Source organism: Schistocerca americana, chromosome 1 (assembly GCF_021461395.2).
Source record: "Schistocerca americana isolate TAMUIC-IGC-003095 chromosome 1, iqSchAmer2.1, whole genome shotgun sequence".
NCBI lineage: Eukaryota > Metazoa > Arthropoda > Insecta > Orthoptera > Acrididae > Schistocerca > Schistocerca americana.
In genome coordinates this window covers 804,974,949-804,992,776 of record NC_060119.1, presented here as the reverse complement: position 1 = coordinate 804,992,776, position 17,828 = coordinate 804,974,949, and the positions used below count along the sequence as shown (strand labels likewise).

Sequence of the window (17,828 nt, the reverse complement as noted above, 5' to 3'; positions counted from 1 at the left end):
ACACACTTGTCTGCTTAAAGCACTACATATGCAGTACATACAAAAGGAAATAATGGCACAAGATGAATACACATCAATCTCACCTACAAGTGGCTAATCTCACATCTATTCTGGCCACAAAAGTAAGGGTTACAAGCAGAAAGTACGCAGGAATGTTGACTGTGTCACAATCCTTTGCAAAATATGTAAATAATTTTCAGGATGAAATTTTCACCCTGCAGCGGAGTGTGCGCTGATGTGAAACTTCCTGATAGATCAAAACTGTGTGCCGGACCGAGACTCGAACTCGGGACCTTTGCCTCTCACGGGCAAGTGCTCAGATGGTAGAGCACTTGCCCGCGAAAGGCAAAGGTCCCAAGTTCGAGTCCCAGTCCGCCACACAGTTTTGATCTGTCAAGAAGTTTCATATCAGCGCACACTCCGCTGCAAAGTGAAAATTTCATTCTGGAAACATTCTCGAGGCTGCAGCAAAGCCATGTCTCCGCAATACCCTTTCTTCCAGGAGTGCTAGTTTTGCAAGTTTCGCAGGAGAGCTTCTGTGAAGTTTGGAAGGTAGAAGACGAGGTACTGGCGGAAGTAAAGCTGTGAGGACGGGGCATGAGTCGTGCCTGGGTAGCTCAGGTGGTGGAGCTCTTGCCCGCGAAAGGCAAAGGTCCCGAGTTCGAGTCTCTGTCCGGCACACAGTTTTTATCTACCAGGAAGTTTCATATCTAAATAATGTTTGCTCCTAAGGACTTCTTTGTAAATTAAACTATACTGCAACTTTCTGTGATAAATGCTGTGTAGCTGCTCTATCTCTGTACATAAAAGGTGACATGGAAGAGAAGCCCACAGATGCCGCACATATCTGGGGAGTACTCCCAAATCATGCATATCATTATCAATAAGACTCCCTATAACATGACATAGGCCTCAATTCAGTGAATATTGGAAGAACTAACCCATCCATATGTCAACATACACATATACTGAGAGAACTTATGTAATGAAGTGCCACTTACTCTTCAGGAAGATCATGTGGGGCCTGCTTTGTTCTACTCTCAAGATCTGCAATAAGATCCAACTTCCACTTCCGACGTTTCACTTGCCATGTTCCAAGTGCAAATGTTGTTATCGGCACGAGCTACTTGAAACAAATATTAACATTCAAATATTACAGAACAAAGATAATACACTGCTCCTGATATCTGAAAAGTTAGTTTCACTCACCAACAAAAACCATGCAAACGGTTTCAATTTCTTATTGCCATCCTGTGCTTTACGAAATCGTGTTTCAACTGTTGAAACATTATGTCGAGTTTGTTGAAGGAACATCACAGGTGGGAAGTTTTCCCTTTTCTGCTGAAACATCTGGAATCATTTTAACAAAACAATACATAACAAGCATTTTGCAAAAAAATACCCTCCCTGTTAGTTTGACAAAAATGTATTAAACATTTGTGTTACTTTGTTAGATTACTTCACTGCCTAAATTCCAAGAGCACTCAATGTAAGATGCATCAAGCAATGTAACAGCCTGCCGCCCTCTCCTTACATTTGGGTGTGCTAAATTTCACAAATTTCCATGGCAACAAAAATATAAATCTCAGCACATACCGAAGCTTATTAATAGTTATCCTTCCATGCATTGTTTGAAAACTAACCAGCACAGTGGGGGTGTGAGAAGAAGGGCAGGGTGATACTTACCCATGATGTATACACTGCCACATATCATTTGTGACTAGTACAATGCAAAGATATCTTCTTGCTCTTTGAGTAAGAAGATCAATCAATGTTCTACATCACACACAGTGCAGACTGGGTAATTACATGTCAATTCAATGCAGCACTCAACCCAATCCACTCAGACTTCATTCAAATTTGATGCACCCAATGGCTCAGATAAGAGATGGAAAACTACCAGCTTTCACAGGTATATGACAACTGTGAAGGAAGTTACAGGTCTGCAAAGTTTGGAAATTGGGTGAAATTTACATGTGTCTTTTTCAACAAAAGAGATTATAATTCTAGTTCTAACCCAGATACAGCAATGAAACTCATTTCACTGAAAAGCTGGCGAGTAGAGCTTTACCTTGCTAAGCAACATACCAGGCTTATAAGAATTTTCACATTCAAGGTCTGCAGTGTACATGTGCTGCGAGTTAGCATTTAGCAATAGTTTGTAAAAAATGGATTTCAAGTCAAAACTGCACTGTTGCAATCCATTTAAAGATGGAGGTCTTTTAAGGATACAGAAGAATTTGAAGATTGTTTAGGTGTGTGTGGTAAACAAGTAGACTAATGTACTGCTAGGTGGAAAAATTTACAGAAAATGCTGAAAGCAAATATCACAAAACCCATCAACTCCTGCAGGTGTTGCCTCAGCTGTGTGTGCTAGGTACTTTCAGAGAAGATGTAAAGTGAAGATGGAAATAGTATCAGATATGGCACTGGTTTCATCAAATACTAGTCTTCAGTTTTTAGGTGAATCCCCTGTGAAGAAAGAGGTTGCTGTCTGTGGAAAAAGTACTCAAAGCGAAAACTGAAAAAGGTTGCTTCAGTCGTGTAGCAGGTGATGCTTCAGTGGTGTAGCATGCGTATGTGGCACAAGTGGAAAAAGAAATGTGTGGAAAAAAAATGGAGAAAAAGAACTCACAGACAGGCTGAAAGATAAGTTTCGCAATACATAAAGTATGTGTCACAAAATAAATATTTTGACAACGCTTCCTAAGAGATGGAGTATAAGTAAAACCACAAAAGATTTTTGGCTTCACATTACATGATAAGAAGAGCAAAACAGTTAGCACCAGAACATGGTATATTACTAGCACCAAATTGAAAGCCAGGTACACCATGTTGTGAAAACTCCATTCAACATGTACATGATTTTCACTGTGATCAAAGAGTGAGCCATGTGACGCCAAGAAGGAAAGACTACATGTATGTGAGAGAAAGCAGAATTAGAGTAAGTAAGTGGAAGCAGCTAGGGTTGCACAGTCTTGAGGAAATGTATGCATATTTTGAAGATACATACCCATATGTAAGTACTGTATTCTCAAACTTCGTGACTTGTGGCAAAGGCACTGTGTTCTTGCCTATACCAGTGGGATCAATGCTGTTTGTTTGTACACCTCACATTGGAATTTTAGGTTAATGACTGACAGGTGTAAGTACTGAGAAAGCTTGAAGAACAAACATCACCACCATAAAAGCACTGTGTAGCATTTGTTACTGCACTTCCAGCGTGTTTTTAGGTGCATGTTCCTACTGTCCAAGTTTGACAAGACTGACTGATTATCCGTTTGATATGAACTGCACTGATGAAATTATATATACGTGTTGTTACCTAAAGGTGAGATGGTTCTAGAGACTAAAAAAAAATCAACAGATGATTTAATTGAGGTATTTGCATCGAGTTCACAACAGTTCCTACCACACTCATGTATCATCCAGCAGCAGTCACAGATCTTTAAAATCGCTAAGGAAGAAATCGAAGTAAGTGAATATCTTGTTGTTTGTGATTTTCTAGAGAATTACTCCTCCACTATTCAGGTTGAAGTACGGGATTTCACTGGAGTAGTTCAAAGGTTACAGTTCATCTGTTTATAGCTTACTACAGAGACGCATATAATAATGAAATACACCAGCATTCCAACTCCAAAGCACATTTACTATCTGTCAGATGGATGTACTCTCACCCTGCATCAGTATGGTGAACATAAACAATTTAACTGGTGACATGTGAAATGAGATGTAACCACTTTTCATTGCCTGTGCCCTTCAGGCCGGGCTAGATCATGCAAAATTTGAACCAGGTAGGTTGAAGGGGAGAAAAATCTTGGGAACAGGGTAAAGGTAGTAAGCAATGGGTGAAAGGAGAACTGTTCTTCAACTTCATCTACATTTGAACTAATAGTGTTGAATAAAGTTGACTTGTCACATGAAGAGGCGGGGCAGGGGGGGGGGGGGGGGGGGGGGGGGAAGAGCCTCCTCCAGCTGTAGGTCACAGTAACATGCAGCAGACATCTAGCTATGAAATTCAATGTAGGTCGGTACCAAAAGAGAGTACGAAGAAAAGTGTCTTGTTGCTAGGTAGTATTAATGCGAGGGGTGTTGGCCAGATGGTACAGGACAAATTATGGACAGGGTGCCAACTCACAAGTATTGTGAAGCCTTAGCTACGTGACAGAAGACATAGGGAATTTGTGCAAAAGTTTTGGCAAAGACGATCAAGCTATAGTTGGTGGGTCAGGGTACAGCCTAGCTAAGAGCAGTAATTACAACATTAGGTCTGACGTAGATGAAATAGGAGTATCAACTACAAATGTATTATGGAGGTCCTACAGTGCCATGACCAGCCCCGGGTGAACACTGCTGTGAACGCTGAGTTGTGAAGGCTGTTGTTACAATTGGGTGACGGGAATATACTAGACATGGCGAACACCTAACAGAAGAGAGAAAGATAGGTTGGCTGAGCTTCTTGCAGGTAATATACTGGGGGAGGGGGTTAGGGACGGGGCAGTGGAGGGGGGTACCATTACACATAGCAAGGTCTGTGTGTTTTCTCATGTCAGGGCATCTTTTTTAGTTTGGAATCATGTTTCAGGCACCCTGTTTTGAAAGAAGTGAAAACAAACAGAAGAGTCCCACAAAATGCTTAATAACACACACAAAAGTAGGCTTAACTTATTTCATAAAAATATTAGAGGACTGAGTAATAAGGTAGAAGAGCTTCTTGTCTGTGTGGAAAAACAAGACAGCTCTGAAAAGATAGAAATCCTGTGCCTGTCTGAGCACCACATAACCATAGGGTTAGATAAGTTACATATAAAGGATTATACTATTGCAGCTTACTCATGCAGAAATAACACAGGAAACAAGTTCAAAAACATCGAGACAAGAAGATTTTATAACGATCAGCACACAGAAGTGCGTGCTTATGAATAAATGCTGAAAAGTAGTTCACTTTTAATTTTAACTGTATATAAATCCTCACTGGGAAATTTTGAACTACTTACGATGAATCTCCCCCCCAAGAACCATGGACCCTGCTGTTGGTGGGGAGGCTTGTGCGCCTCAGCAGTACAGATGGCCGTACTGTAGGTGCAACCACAACAGAGGGGTATCTGTTGAGAGGCCAGACAAATGTGTGGTTCCTGAAGAGGGGCAGCAGCCTTTTCAGAAGTTGCAGGGGCAACAGTCTGGATGATTGACTGATCTGGTCTTGTAACACTAACCAAAACGGCCTTGCTGTGCTGGTACTGCGAACGGTTGAAAGCAAGGGAAACTACAGCTTTAATTTGTCCCAAGGGCATGCAGCTTTACTGTATGGTTAAATGATGATGGCGTCCTCTTGGGTAAAATATTCCGAAAGGTAAAATAGTCCCTCATTCGGATCTCTGGGCAGGGACTACTCAGGAGGATGTCGTTATCAGGAAAAAGAATACTGGCGTTCTACGGATCGCAGCGTGGAATGTCAGATCCCTTAATCGAGCAGGTAGGTTAGAAAATTTTAAAAGGGAAATGGATAGGTTAAAGTTAGATATAGTAGGAATTAGTGAAGTTCGGTGGCAGGAGGAACAAGACTTTTGGTCAGGCGAATACAAGGTTATAAATACAGAATCAAATAGGGGTAATGCAGGAGTCGGTTAAATAATGAATTAAAAAATAGGAGTGTGGGTAAACTACTACAAACAGCATAGTGAACGCATTATTGTGGCCAAGATAGACACGAAGCCCACGCCTACTACAGTAGTACAAGTTTATATGCCAACTAGCTCTGCAGATGACGACGAAATTGAAGAAATGTATGATGAAATGAAAGAAATTATTCAGATAGTGAAGGGAGATGAAAATTTAATAGTCATGGGTGACTGGAATTCGACAGTAGGAAAAGGGAGACAGGGAAACGTAGTAGGTGAACATGGATTGGGGCTAAGAAATGGAAGAGGAAGGCGCCTGGTAGAATTTTGCACAGAGCACAACTTAATCATAGCTAACACTTGGTTCAAGAATCATAAAAGAAGGTTGTATACATGGAAGAAGCCTGCAGATACTGACAGGTTTCAGATAGATTATATAATGGTAAGACAGAGATTTAGGAACCAGGTTTTACATTGTAAGACATTTCCAGGGGCAGGTGTGGACTCTGACCACAATCTATTGGTTATGAACTGTAGATTAAAACTGAAGAAACTGCAAAAAGGTGGGAATTTAAGGAGATGGGACCTGGATAAACTGACTAAACCAGAGGTTGTACAGAGTTTCAGGGAGAGCATAAGGGAACAATTAACAGGAATGGGGGAAAGAAATACAGTAGAAGAAGAATGGGTAGCTTTGAGAGATGAAGTAGTGAAGCCAGCAGAGGATCAAGTAGGTAAAAAGACGAGGGCTAGTAGAAATCCTCAGATAACAGAAGAAATATTGAATTTAATTGATGAAAGGAGAAAATACAAAAATTCAGTAAATGAAGCAGGCAAAAAGGAAAACAAACGTCTCAAAAATGAGATTGACAGGAAGTGCAAAACGGCTAAGCAGGGATGGCTAGAGGACAAATGTAAGGATGTAGAGGCTTGTCTCACTAGGGGTAAGATAGATACTGCCTACAGGAAAATTAAAGAGACCTTTGGAGAAAAGAGAACCACTTGTATGAATATCAAGAGCTCAGATGGAAACGCAGTTCTAAGCAAAGAAGGGAAAGCAGAAATGTGGAAGGAGTATATAGAGGGAAGAGGATGTAGATGAAGATGAAATGGGAGATACGATACTGCGTGAAGAGTTTGATAGAGCACTGAAATACCTGAGTTGAAACAAGGCCCCGGGAGTAGACAACATTCCATTAGAACTACTGACTGCCTTGGGAGAGCCAGTCCTGACAAAACTCTACCATCTGGTGACCAAGATGTATGAGACAGGCAAAACACCCTCAGACTTCAAGAAGAATATAGTAATTCCAATCCCAAAGAAATCAGATGCCGACAGATGTGAAAATTACTGAACAATAAGTTTAAAAAGTCACGGATGCAAAATACTAACGCAAATTCTTTACAGACGAATGGAAAAACTGGTAGAAGCCGACCTCGGGGAAGATCAATTTGGATTCCGTAGAAATATTGGAACACATGCGGCATCACTGACCCTATGGCTTATCTTAGAAAATAGATTACGGAAAGGCAAACCTACGTTTCTAGCATTTGTAGACTTTGAGAAAGCTTTTGACAATGTTGACTGGAATACTCTCTTTCAAATTCTAAAGCTGGCAGGGGTAAAATACAGGGAGCGAAAGGCTATTTACAATTTGTACAGAAACCAGATGGCAGTTATAAGAGTCGAGGGACATGAAAGGGAAGCAGTGGTTGGGAAGGGAGTGAGACAGGGTTGTAGCCTCTCCCCGATGTTATTCAATCTGTATATTGAGCAAGCAGTGAAGGAAACAAAAGAAAAATTCGGAGTTGGTATTAAAATCTATGGAGAAGAAATAAAAACTTTGAGGTTTGCCGATGACATTGTAATTCTGTCAGAGACAGCAAAGGACTTAGAAGAGCAGTTGAATGGAATGGATAGTATCTTGAAAGGAGGATATAGGATGAACATCAACAAAGGCAAAACGAGGATAATGGAATGTAGTCGAATTGATTCGGGTGATGCTGAGGGAATTAGATTAGGAAATGAGACACTTACAGTAGTAAAGGAGTTTTGCTATTTGGGGAGCAAAATAACTGATGATGGTCAAAGTAGAGAGGATATAAAATGTAGACTGGCAATGGCAAGGAAAGCATTTCTGAAGAAGAGAAATTTGTTAACATCGAGTATAGGTTTAAGTGTCAGGAAGTCGTTTCTGAAAGTATTTGTATGGAGTGTAGCCATGTATGGAAGTGAAACACGGACAATAACTAGTTTGGACAAGAAGAGAATAGAAGCTTTCGAATTGTGGTGCTACAGAAGAATGCTGAAGATTAGATGGGTAGATCATATAACTAATGAGAAGGTATTGAATAGGATTGGGGAGAAGAGAAGTTTGTGGCACAACTTGACTAGAAGAAGGGATCAGTTGGTAGGACATGTTCTGAGGCATCAAGGGATCACCGATTTGGTATTGGAGGGCAGCGTGGAGGGTAAAAATCGTAGAGGGAGACCAAGAGATAATACACTAAACAGATACAGAAGGATGTGGGTTGCAGTAGGTACTGGGAGATGCAGAAGCTTGCACAGGATAGAGTAGCATGGAGAGCTGCATCAAACCAGTCTCAGGATTGAAGACCACAACAACAACAACATGATGAATCTAGATTCTTTACTGTGCCATCTGTTAGACAGCAGCAAGCAATTAATAGACTGTGGTAAACTCAATGTAGATTTTCTGAAGGATTGTGATAGGAAAAATAATATGGAAATTTTATTTGGATCCCATGATTTGGTGTCAGTAATCAACTTTCAATACAGGTGGATAAAGACAGTAGGACCCTAATTGATAATGCTTTCTTCGATGTTTCTCAATGTAAGAAAATAACTGTCTACCCAGTAACAAATGCACTCTCTCTCTCTCTCTCTCTCTCTCTCTCTCTCTCTCTCTCTCTCTCTCTCTCTCTCTCTATCATGATGCACAGTCAGTTAGGATAAATAGCACAGCACCTTACGGTATGGATACTCCTCAATGGAAATCAGTTAGAATAATTAATGACTCCAGGGCAAATGTTTTTTAGGATAGTTTGCAGGAGATGACATTGGATGTAATTTATAATGAACCAAATGCTAATACAAAATTTAATCTATTGCATGATAAATTCATATCATTATTTGAAAATAGCTTTCCATGTAATCTAATCATGGTTGGGTTGGGTTCTTTTGGGGGAAGACACCAAACAGTGAGGTCATCGGTCTCATGGGATTACGGAAGGATGGGGAAGGAAGTTGGCTGTGTCCTTTCAAGGGAAAAATCCAGGCATTTGCCTGGAGCAATTTAGGGAAATCACGGAAAACCTAAATCAGGATGGCCAGACGAGGGATTGAACCGTCATCCTCCCAAATGCGAGTCCAGTGTGCTAACCATTGCGCCACCTCGCTCGATAATCTAATCAGGAAGGGCACTAAACAACCATGTAAAAAAACCATGGATCACTAGAAGGATTAAAGCATCTTGTGAAGGGAAAAGGAAATTGTATATTTTGGCAAGAGCAAGTAGGGATCCTGCAGTAGTTGCACACAACAAAAACTACTAAAAATTACTAAGAAAGGTTATTAAAAAATCAAAGAAAATGAACATAATGTCAGAAATCAGTACTTCCGAGAACAGACATAAGGCTGAATGGAATGTAGTGAAATGAGGTAGGACAACCAGCCACGGAACAGGACGACATCACTATTGAAGTGAATGGAAGGGCTATAAATGATGAGACACAGGTAGCAAATGCATTTAATAATCATTTCTTAAATATAATAGAAAGCATAGGAAGAAACAGTTCAAGAGCAAAATCACAGTAGTATGTTAAAAATGTAACTTTCATAAAATTCAATCATATGAATGTATCACTAACTTCTCCTTCTGAAATTAAGAAAATTATAAATTCTCTCAAAAATAAAAGGTCATCTGGTTTTGATGGTGTTTCCAATAGAGTATTAAAATTTTGTTTCCATGTAATAAGCCCAGTCTAATCTGAAATGTATAAAACATCACTAACTCAAGGCATTTTTCCAGAGAGCATGAAACATGCTGTTGTTAAACCCCTCTTTATGACAGATTGTAAGAGAGATGTCAATAACTACTGATGTGTTTCACTGCTGACAGTTTCCACAATTTGAGGAGATGATGTATTCAAGAACAGAATTTCTGAAATGATTAAATAAATGATAAAATAGTGCCAGTTGGTATTTTCTGTGAGGCATCTGACTGTATGAGTCACAGAATTCTCCAAGATAAATTGATGCTTTCTGGGATTGATAGTGTTGTTGTGGCGGCTTCTGCCACCAAATGTACCAGGATGACCAAATGTAGCGGGAAGACACCAAATGTAGTGGGTGGGTGCTAGGAGTTGCCGTATTAAAATTCGGCGAGAACTTTCCAAAGATTTATTTGCTTCCACTACAGAGCTCCGTTCACCTCGGTCTGAGTCACAGGGTCCCGCAATGCTGAGGTAGCACCTCAGCGGCCTGTGCAATGCAATGCTGTGTCGTGCCAGCTTTGGCCGGCCCACGGAGTTCCGATGTTGCCAGGATGGCTGCGCCAGCAGCCGACTCAGTGCTGCTTGGTGTGTGCCGCAGGCGGCCAGCTGCGTCCTCCTTCTCGCCGGCGTGGCTGAGATCGCGGCAACCAACAAGCGCCTGCTATCTGGCATCCACTATCTGCGGCCCTCACCCCAGGAAGTCTCCAGCGTGTGTTGGGAGCCAAGGTGACTGCCCATGGTAGCGAGCCGAGGAATGACCCACCCTGGCTGGCTACGGACCCCATGTCGGCCTCAGAGGGTCAAACCAATGACCCGCCGTGGACTGGGATGCTGGCGCCCCATCTGTTGCTGCGTGTAGCCCAGCAGTGTGATACGCCCCACCATCCAGGCGAGTTGCCACACTTGAATTTATACACGGCTGTACGCCTCTGTTTTGTCAAGCGTGCCGCTTCATGTCACGTATGCATAACACTTAGGTTGGCCAGTGGCCCTCTTCTGCCTGTGACCTGCGCCATGGAAACTGCTGTGTGTGCTCTCTCCAGCAGTCCTATGCCCCTATGGCCTCTATTTGCCTTTGCAACTGCTGGTATGCGTAACTTACTGCAATCCAGCCCACATCTGGCTGTAACTCATGCTCTGCATATCGCACAAAACTAACTTTCCCTATCCTAAATGGCGGTGCCGCTACAACGTAGCTGACCAATGGAAAATGTCATATCTAACCAAAAGAATGCAGAAAGTTGTACTTAGTATGTCAAGAAATATAGTCCAGGGTCATAATTCTGACTGGGGAGAAATCACAAATGGGGTTCCTCCACATTCAATCTTAGGTACACAACTGTTCCTCATATACATGAACTGTCTTCCATCTAGTATACAGTTCCTTTTGCAGATTAGTTCCTTTTGTAATGAATCCAAGCATATGTACACAAAAAGGAAAAAATGACAAAGTTCTTAAAAGTATCACTGACTGGTTTTCTGTGAATGGTCTCAAGCTCAATTTTAATAAGACACAACATATTTAGTTCTGCACATCTAGTGGCACTACACCAATGATAAATGTAGCCTATGGTGAGAATATAATAAACAGGTTGGAAACTTCAAAGTTCTTAGTGGCTCCATACTAATGAGAATTTAAATTGGAAAAACGTACTTTGGAACTCAGCCACATATGCACTCAGAATCATTGCAAATTTTAGGGAGAGAGAAATTAGTAAGTTGGCATATTTTCATTCAATGTCATATGGAAAAATCTTCTGGGGTAACTCATCTTTAAGAGAAAGTCTTGATTGTGCAAAGGTGCTCACCCACAATCAACTTGTAGACATATGTTTAAAGAGTTGGGCATTCGGACTGCTGCTTCATAGTACATTTATCCCCTCATGAAGTTTGTTGTAAATAACCCACTACAGTTCAAAAGAAGGTGCATAATTACAATATCAGAAGAAAAAATGACATTTGTTATTCCACATTAAAGTTGTCTTTAGCACAAAAAGGTGTGCACAATGCCGCAACAAAAATGTTTGATCTTTTACCAGTGATTTAAAAACTGTAACAAAATTTTTTATCATTTACCCAGTTACATAAAACACCTGACATGCAACAAAGTAAAGTTTGATAACAAATTGCTTAAGTTTCTCCTTGACAACGCCTCCTATTCCATAGAAGAATTTCTATTACTGTAATGTATAAAAGGTGGTAGTTACGAATTACTAACATCTGTATATCGTTTTTGTGAAAGAAAAAGAAAGAAAGAGGGAAAAAAACAACTTATTAAATGTTCAGAATGTAACCTTACATAAATTAATTTGTGATGTGAATGTAAAATGACTCGTTCCACATCATTATGATCTATCATGCAAAATGAATCATGAAACATGTAACTAACACACCCTTCACTGAAGGTAAACAGTTTATAATACCATGCTACAATAGCATAAGCAATATTTTTGTGCATTACTTATGAATGACACTTTTGAATACCATGATGCCTTTGTACCACCTTGATAGTAACCATATTTATAGCTGCATATTGGAGCAATATTTTTCAAAAAAGAGATTTTCAAGGTCTACGGTTCAGGTGAACAATATTGAACATGAAAATTCTAATAAACCCGCCATGTTGATATAAATGTAAATCTCTATTCATTGTCTGTTCATTGATACAGGTTTCATTGCTGTATCTGGATTAAAGCCACAATTATAGTCATTTATGTTTAATCAGATGTGATTTCAAATCTTTGCAGATCAATAACTTTCTTCACAGGTGTCACATACCTCCGCAAACTGGCAGTTGTCCATTTCTTATCTGGATCACTGGATGTACCACATTTGAAAGAAGTCTGAGATGATCAGGTTGGAAAAATGTTACTTTTCTGTGTTGAATTGACATGGAATTACCTGGCTGGAGAAAATTTCTACTGAAGTGAAATTGAAGAACCAAACATAATCTTTGACAAAATTATTTAATTATACAGATAAAAAGATCTACTCACCAAGCGGCGGCAGAACACACACACAAAAGATGGTTGTAAACGGCAAGCTTTCAGCAGGCAGAAGGGGAAGGAAGACGGGTGAAGGAAAAGGGTAGATTTTGGGAAAATCACTAACAATCATGGGTCAGGGGAGACTCACTGTACGGAAAGGAGAAGTAAATACAGTAAATCTGCCCTGACCCATGGTTCTGGGTGACATTCCCAAAATATACCCCTCCCCAGTCCTTTTCCTTTGCCCCTTTTCCTACCCCTTCAACCCTTCTGCCTGAAGAAGCAGCCACTGGCTCCAAAAGCTTGCCAATTACAACCATCTTTTAAGTGTGTGTTCTACTGCCGCTTGGTGAGTAGATTTTGCGTCTCTCTAATTAAATAATTTTGTCCATAATTGATTGTTTTCAAATATAATCTTTGGATAATTTCTTCCATATGGATATTTTAGGAACTTGTATCACTATTGCCACAACATATTGTTTCTTTCTAAAGGTAGAATCGCAAAGAAGGAAAGAAGATTAGTGTTTAATGTCCTATTGGCAACAAGGTCATAATTTCTTCCATATGGATATTTTAGGAACTTGTATCACTATTGCCACAACATATTGTTTCTTTCTAAAGGTAGAATTGCAAAGAAGGAAAGAAGATTAGTGTTTAATGTCCTATTGGCAACAAGGTCATTAGAGGCAGAACACACTCTCAGTCTGGGGAAGAAAAGTGTGGGAAATCAGCCATGTCCATTTGAAATGAATCATTCCAGAATTTGTCTTAAATAATTTAGAGAAAATGAGGAAAACCTAAATCTGGATGGACAGACAAGGAGTTAAACGGCCTCCACCTGAATATGAATTTAAGCTTAGTGAGAAGCTAAGGAAGGTAGGTCAAATGAGTATGATGAAAAATAATGTTAGTATGTCATAAGATTCTCATAAAAACACAGTGAAAAATGTTAGTATATTGCATTAGAATAGCATGGGATATAATGAGCAAAGTAGATGAACTTCTTATTTGTTTAGAAGATTTAGAAACTGAGGGTAAAATAGATGAACTATACTTGTCTGAACATCATACAGTCACAGATATGTAAAAGGTAAATGTAGGTGGGTATAAGCTTCAGCACATTAAGTAGAGACACTATGGAGAGACGAGGAGTTACCATATATGTTAAATTTATCACAATGCAAAAAATTTAGAAACTAAAAAATTTTGTGTAGATCAGAATATAGAAGCATATGTGTGTCAGCTTAAACTAGATGAGGATACTTTTATAATTGTAGCAGTGTATTAGTCCCCACTGGGAAATTTTCTGCTATTTTTTAAAATCTTGGATTCTTTGTTGTGCTATCTGCCAGACAGAGGAAAGCAAATTATTATTTGTGGGGATTTTAATACAGATTTTCTGAAAGAGTCTGATAGAAAGCTTGACCTTGAAATATTACTTGGTTAGAATTTTCACTTTGAAGTCAGTTACTGACTTTCCTATTTGGGTGGCACAGGATGGATAATGTTTTTATAGACCAAGATAAATTTAATCAAATAAAAGCTTTTCCTGTTAAGAATGGTCTGTCTGATCATGAGGCACAGCTAGTTACTGTATATTACATAGCTCCATACAATAATGCCAAACAATCCTCAAAAATAGTGCTTCCAACTAACAATTTAACAACTGTGAATTTTAAGGAAAGCTTGCAACAGTTAGGCTGGGATGAGGTGGACAAGGAATCTGATGCCAATTTAAAATTTAACCTATTTCACTGTACCTTTGTGAGTATATTTGAAAACAGTTTCTCTAAGAAAACAGTGAAACATAATTAAGAAACCATCTACAGGCTTACTAAGAGGATAAAAATATCTTGTAAACAGAAAAGGGAACCGTGTCTTATAGCTAGAAGGAATATCGAGCCAGAAACAGTCAAACATAATAAAAACTATTGCACTGTATTAAGAAAAGTTATTAAAAAGCTCAGAAGTATGTGCATTATGTCGGAGATTAGCATCTCTTATGATAAAATCAGGACAATTTGGAATGTTGTTAAAAAGGAAACAGGGCACTCTATTTCTATCAAACTCAATGAAAAGTTTGTTAACAAAAACTCAGAAGAAGAAGATATTTTTCATAATCATCTTTTAAATGTACAGAAAATAGGATTAGGCTATTCATTATGAAATGCAAGGCTATATACCTATGGAATATTATAAAATTGAAATTCGACCAACCTCTCCTACTGAAATTAGGAAAATAAAAAATTAACTCAAAAGTAAAATCTTGCATGGAATTGATGGCATTTCCAACAGGGTACTAAAAGCTTGTTCTCAGCAGATAAGTAGGATTCTCAGCCACATATTTAGTAGCTCACTGAAAGTGGACTTTTTCCAGACAGACTGAAATATGCTATTTTTAAACCATTGCATAAAAAAAGGGAATAGGTCTAATGCTACTTATGCTATTAGGGTTACTGCAAATTTTGGTGATAAACATATCACTAAATTAATCTAATATGCCTATTTTCATTCACTGATTTCATATGGCATCATATATTGGGATAAATTCATCATTTCGAGAAAAAGTATTCATTGCACAAAAGCGTATAATCAGGATAAAAGCGGAAGCCCACCAAAGGTCACATTGGAGACTTATTTAAGGAAATCAGGATATCCACAGTACCTACGCAATACATAAATTCACTTATGAAATTTGTTATTAAAAACTCATCCCAATTAAAAAATAATAGCGATCTGCATAGCTATAACAAATGATGATCTTCACAATTCTGGGTTAAATCTGACTATGGCACATTAAGGGATGAATTATACTGCCACACAATTTTGGTCATTTGCCAAATAGCATTAAAAGTCTGACAGATAGCCAAACCAACATTTAAAAACAAATTTTGAAACATTTCTGAATGACAACTTCTCCTACTCAATAGATGAATTTTTAGATGTTGTTGTTGTTGTGGTCTTCAGTCCTGAGACTGGTCTGATGCAGCTCTCCATGCTACTCTATCCCGTGCAAGCTTCTTCATCTCCCAGTACCTACTGCAACCTACATCCTTCTGAATCTGCTTAGTGTATTCATCTCTTGGTCTCCATCTACGATTTTTACCCTCCACGCTGCCCTCCAATGCTAAATTTGTGATCCCTTGATGCCTCAAAACATGTCCTGCCAACCAATCCCTTCTTCTAGTCCAGTTGTGCCACAAACTTCTCTTCTCCCCAATCCCATTCAATAGCTCCTCATTAGTTACGTGATCTACCCACCTTATCTTCAGCATTCTTCTGTAGCACCACATTTCGAAAGCTGCTATTCTCTTCTTGTCCAAACTAGTTATCGTCCATGTTTCACTTCCATACATGGCTACACTCCATACAAATACTTTCAGAAACGACTTCCTGACACTTAAATCTATACTCGATGTTAACAAATTTCTCTTCTTGAGAAACGCTTTCCTTGCCATTGCCAGCCTACATTTTATATCCTCTCTACTTCGACCATCATCGGTATTTTTAGATATGAAACAGTAAAAAAACTGTACAATGAAAACTTTTGTTAAACTGACATGTTCCACCTCATTATGAAATGTCATATTCATGTTCTATGGAACAAGTGTCAATATAATGTAATGTCACTGTTCTACCTTGTTTTGTAACTGTGCAATATCATAAAAATATTTATTTTGCCTACAGCAAAAATTATAAAAGAATATTATTACACACCTGTCAACAAGAACATGAACTGATTTCTGCAAAAATCTCTGTTTTAATACTTCTGAATACCTCTTTCACTGCTGTATGTGTAGTAGATCATTTTAAAATCTCACCCCTACATGAAGAATATTTGTGTGTACAAGTTTTTATACATCCTTCCTCTCTGCCTAAATGTGCAGATATGTTAAGTAATACATATTTTCAGAAATCCATCAAATAATGAAACATATGTCATCTTGTCTTACAAACTTGCACTGTTATCATGGACTAAAATCTTACTTTTCGGTTTTCTTATAGAACCATCCAAATTTATTCTACTCTCGGTTCTTGTCCTAAATGTTTTAATATATAAATCCTATCTCCAGTCAAACACTTTATGCCAGATGATTAGCTAAATTTCCTTGTTTTGTCGTACGGCATGAGTAGTATATCTTACGTTCTCAGTACTAACAAACGAACTGCATCAACATCATGTATCATTCTAGTCAACAGCAGTCTCCTCAACAATACAACGTGGCTTACAAGAGAATTAAGCCCTACATTTACAGGTACTCTAAGAATAACAGAGGTACAACTGAAGTTGACTCATTCATTAGGACATAGGTATTTGCATCACAGTTAATTTCCCAAAAGACATAGTACTTAAACAACACCTTTATGCGCTAATTGAACGTTTTGAGTACCTTTCCCGGTGGTCGAACTCCGGTGACAAACGATTTAAGTTTCGCAGTTGATGTGCACCGCCACATGTTTATTTTCTTCAGTTTTTCATGAGAAATTGTAATAGCCACAATTTGGGCCAATTCTCTCTTTCATTGGAACCTTACGTGATAGAGCTTTTGATTGGTTTGCAAGAAACCATAGCCGACACAGAAAACCTTCAATTCTACTTTGTGTACGCAAAGCACAGTCCAAACATTGCCATAAACATCTGTCCAACTAATTGAAATCGATCAATCGATAAAAGCATTTCGATCGTTACACTCTCGCTCTCATCGAGCAACGACACCGATTAATCACACCGCACAGTAGAGGTGAGCCAAACGGTTATTCTGGAGTAACCGTTATCACAGTTCCAGTTATTCTTTGATAACCGTTATTGTTAACGGTTACTAATAACTGCCAAGTTATTTTTCGCTAGCGAATACCGAATACTCCGAGGAGCTACAGTTATATAACGACGTAGTTGGAATCCATCAGTTTAGTTATCAATATAACTGCGAGTAGTGTGAAATGGCAGGAATGTAGTATGAATCGTGTCATAGCCTTAGGTTATTATATCCGGGTACATTTTAGTTGATGTTAGAACGATTATTAGTGTTTCATACTATATGTTTGTAGGTTATCGGTCGCTATTAGAAATATCATCTTCGCAGCTGCAACAGAAAGTACGCGGAACTTCGACACAGCACTGTTTAAGTAAAATGTTAACAACGTGTGTTTTTAGATATGAAGTAATATGTAAACTGAGTACTGTAGGTTAAATTATAAGCTT

The 17,828-nt window shown here is 38.9% G+C and overlaps 1 protein-coding gene across 1 annotated transcript in view; it reads right to left on the bottom strand.

Moving 5' to 3' along the window:
* LOC124612682 (surfeit locus protein 1) overlaps positions 1–17,337 on the bottom strand; it is a 77,193-nt gene extending 59,856 nt beyond the window's left edge. Inside the window, exons 1-3 of the mRNA XM_047141015.1 lie at positions 17,017–17,337; positions 1,210–1,350; positions 1,002–1,123 (exon numbers count right to left, since the gene is read on the bottom strand). Coding sequence (XP_046996971.1) covers positions 1,002–1,123; positions 1,210–1,350; positions 17,017–17,082 — 329 coding nt within the window. The 5' untranslated portion in view covers positions 17,083–17,337. The remainder of the gene's footprint in view (positions 1–1,001; positions 1,124–1,209; positions 1,351–17,016) is intronic.
* Between the last annotated feature and the right edge of the window lie 491 nt (positions 17,338–17,828).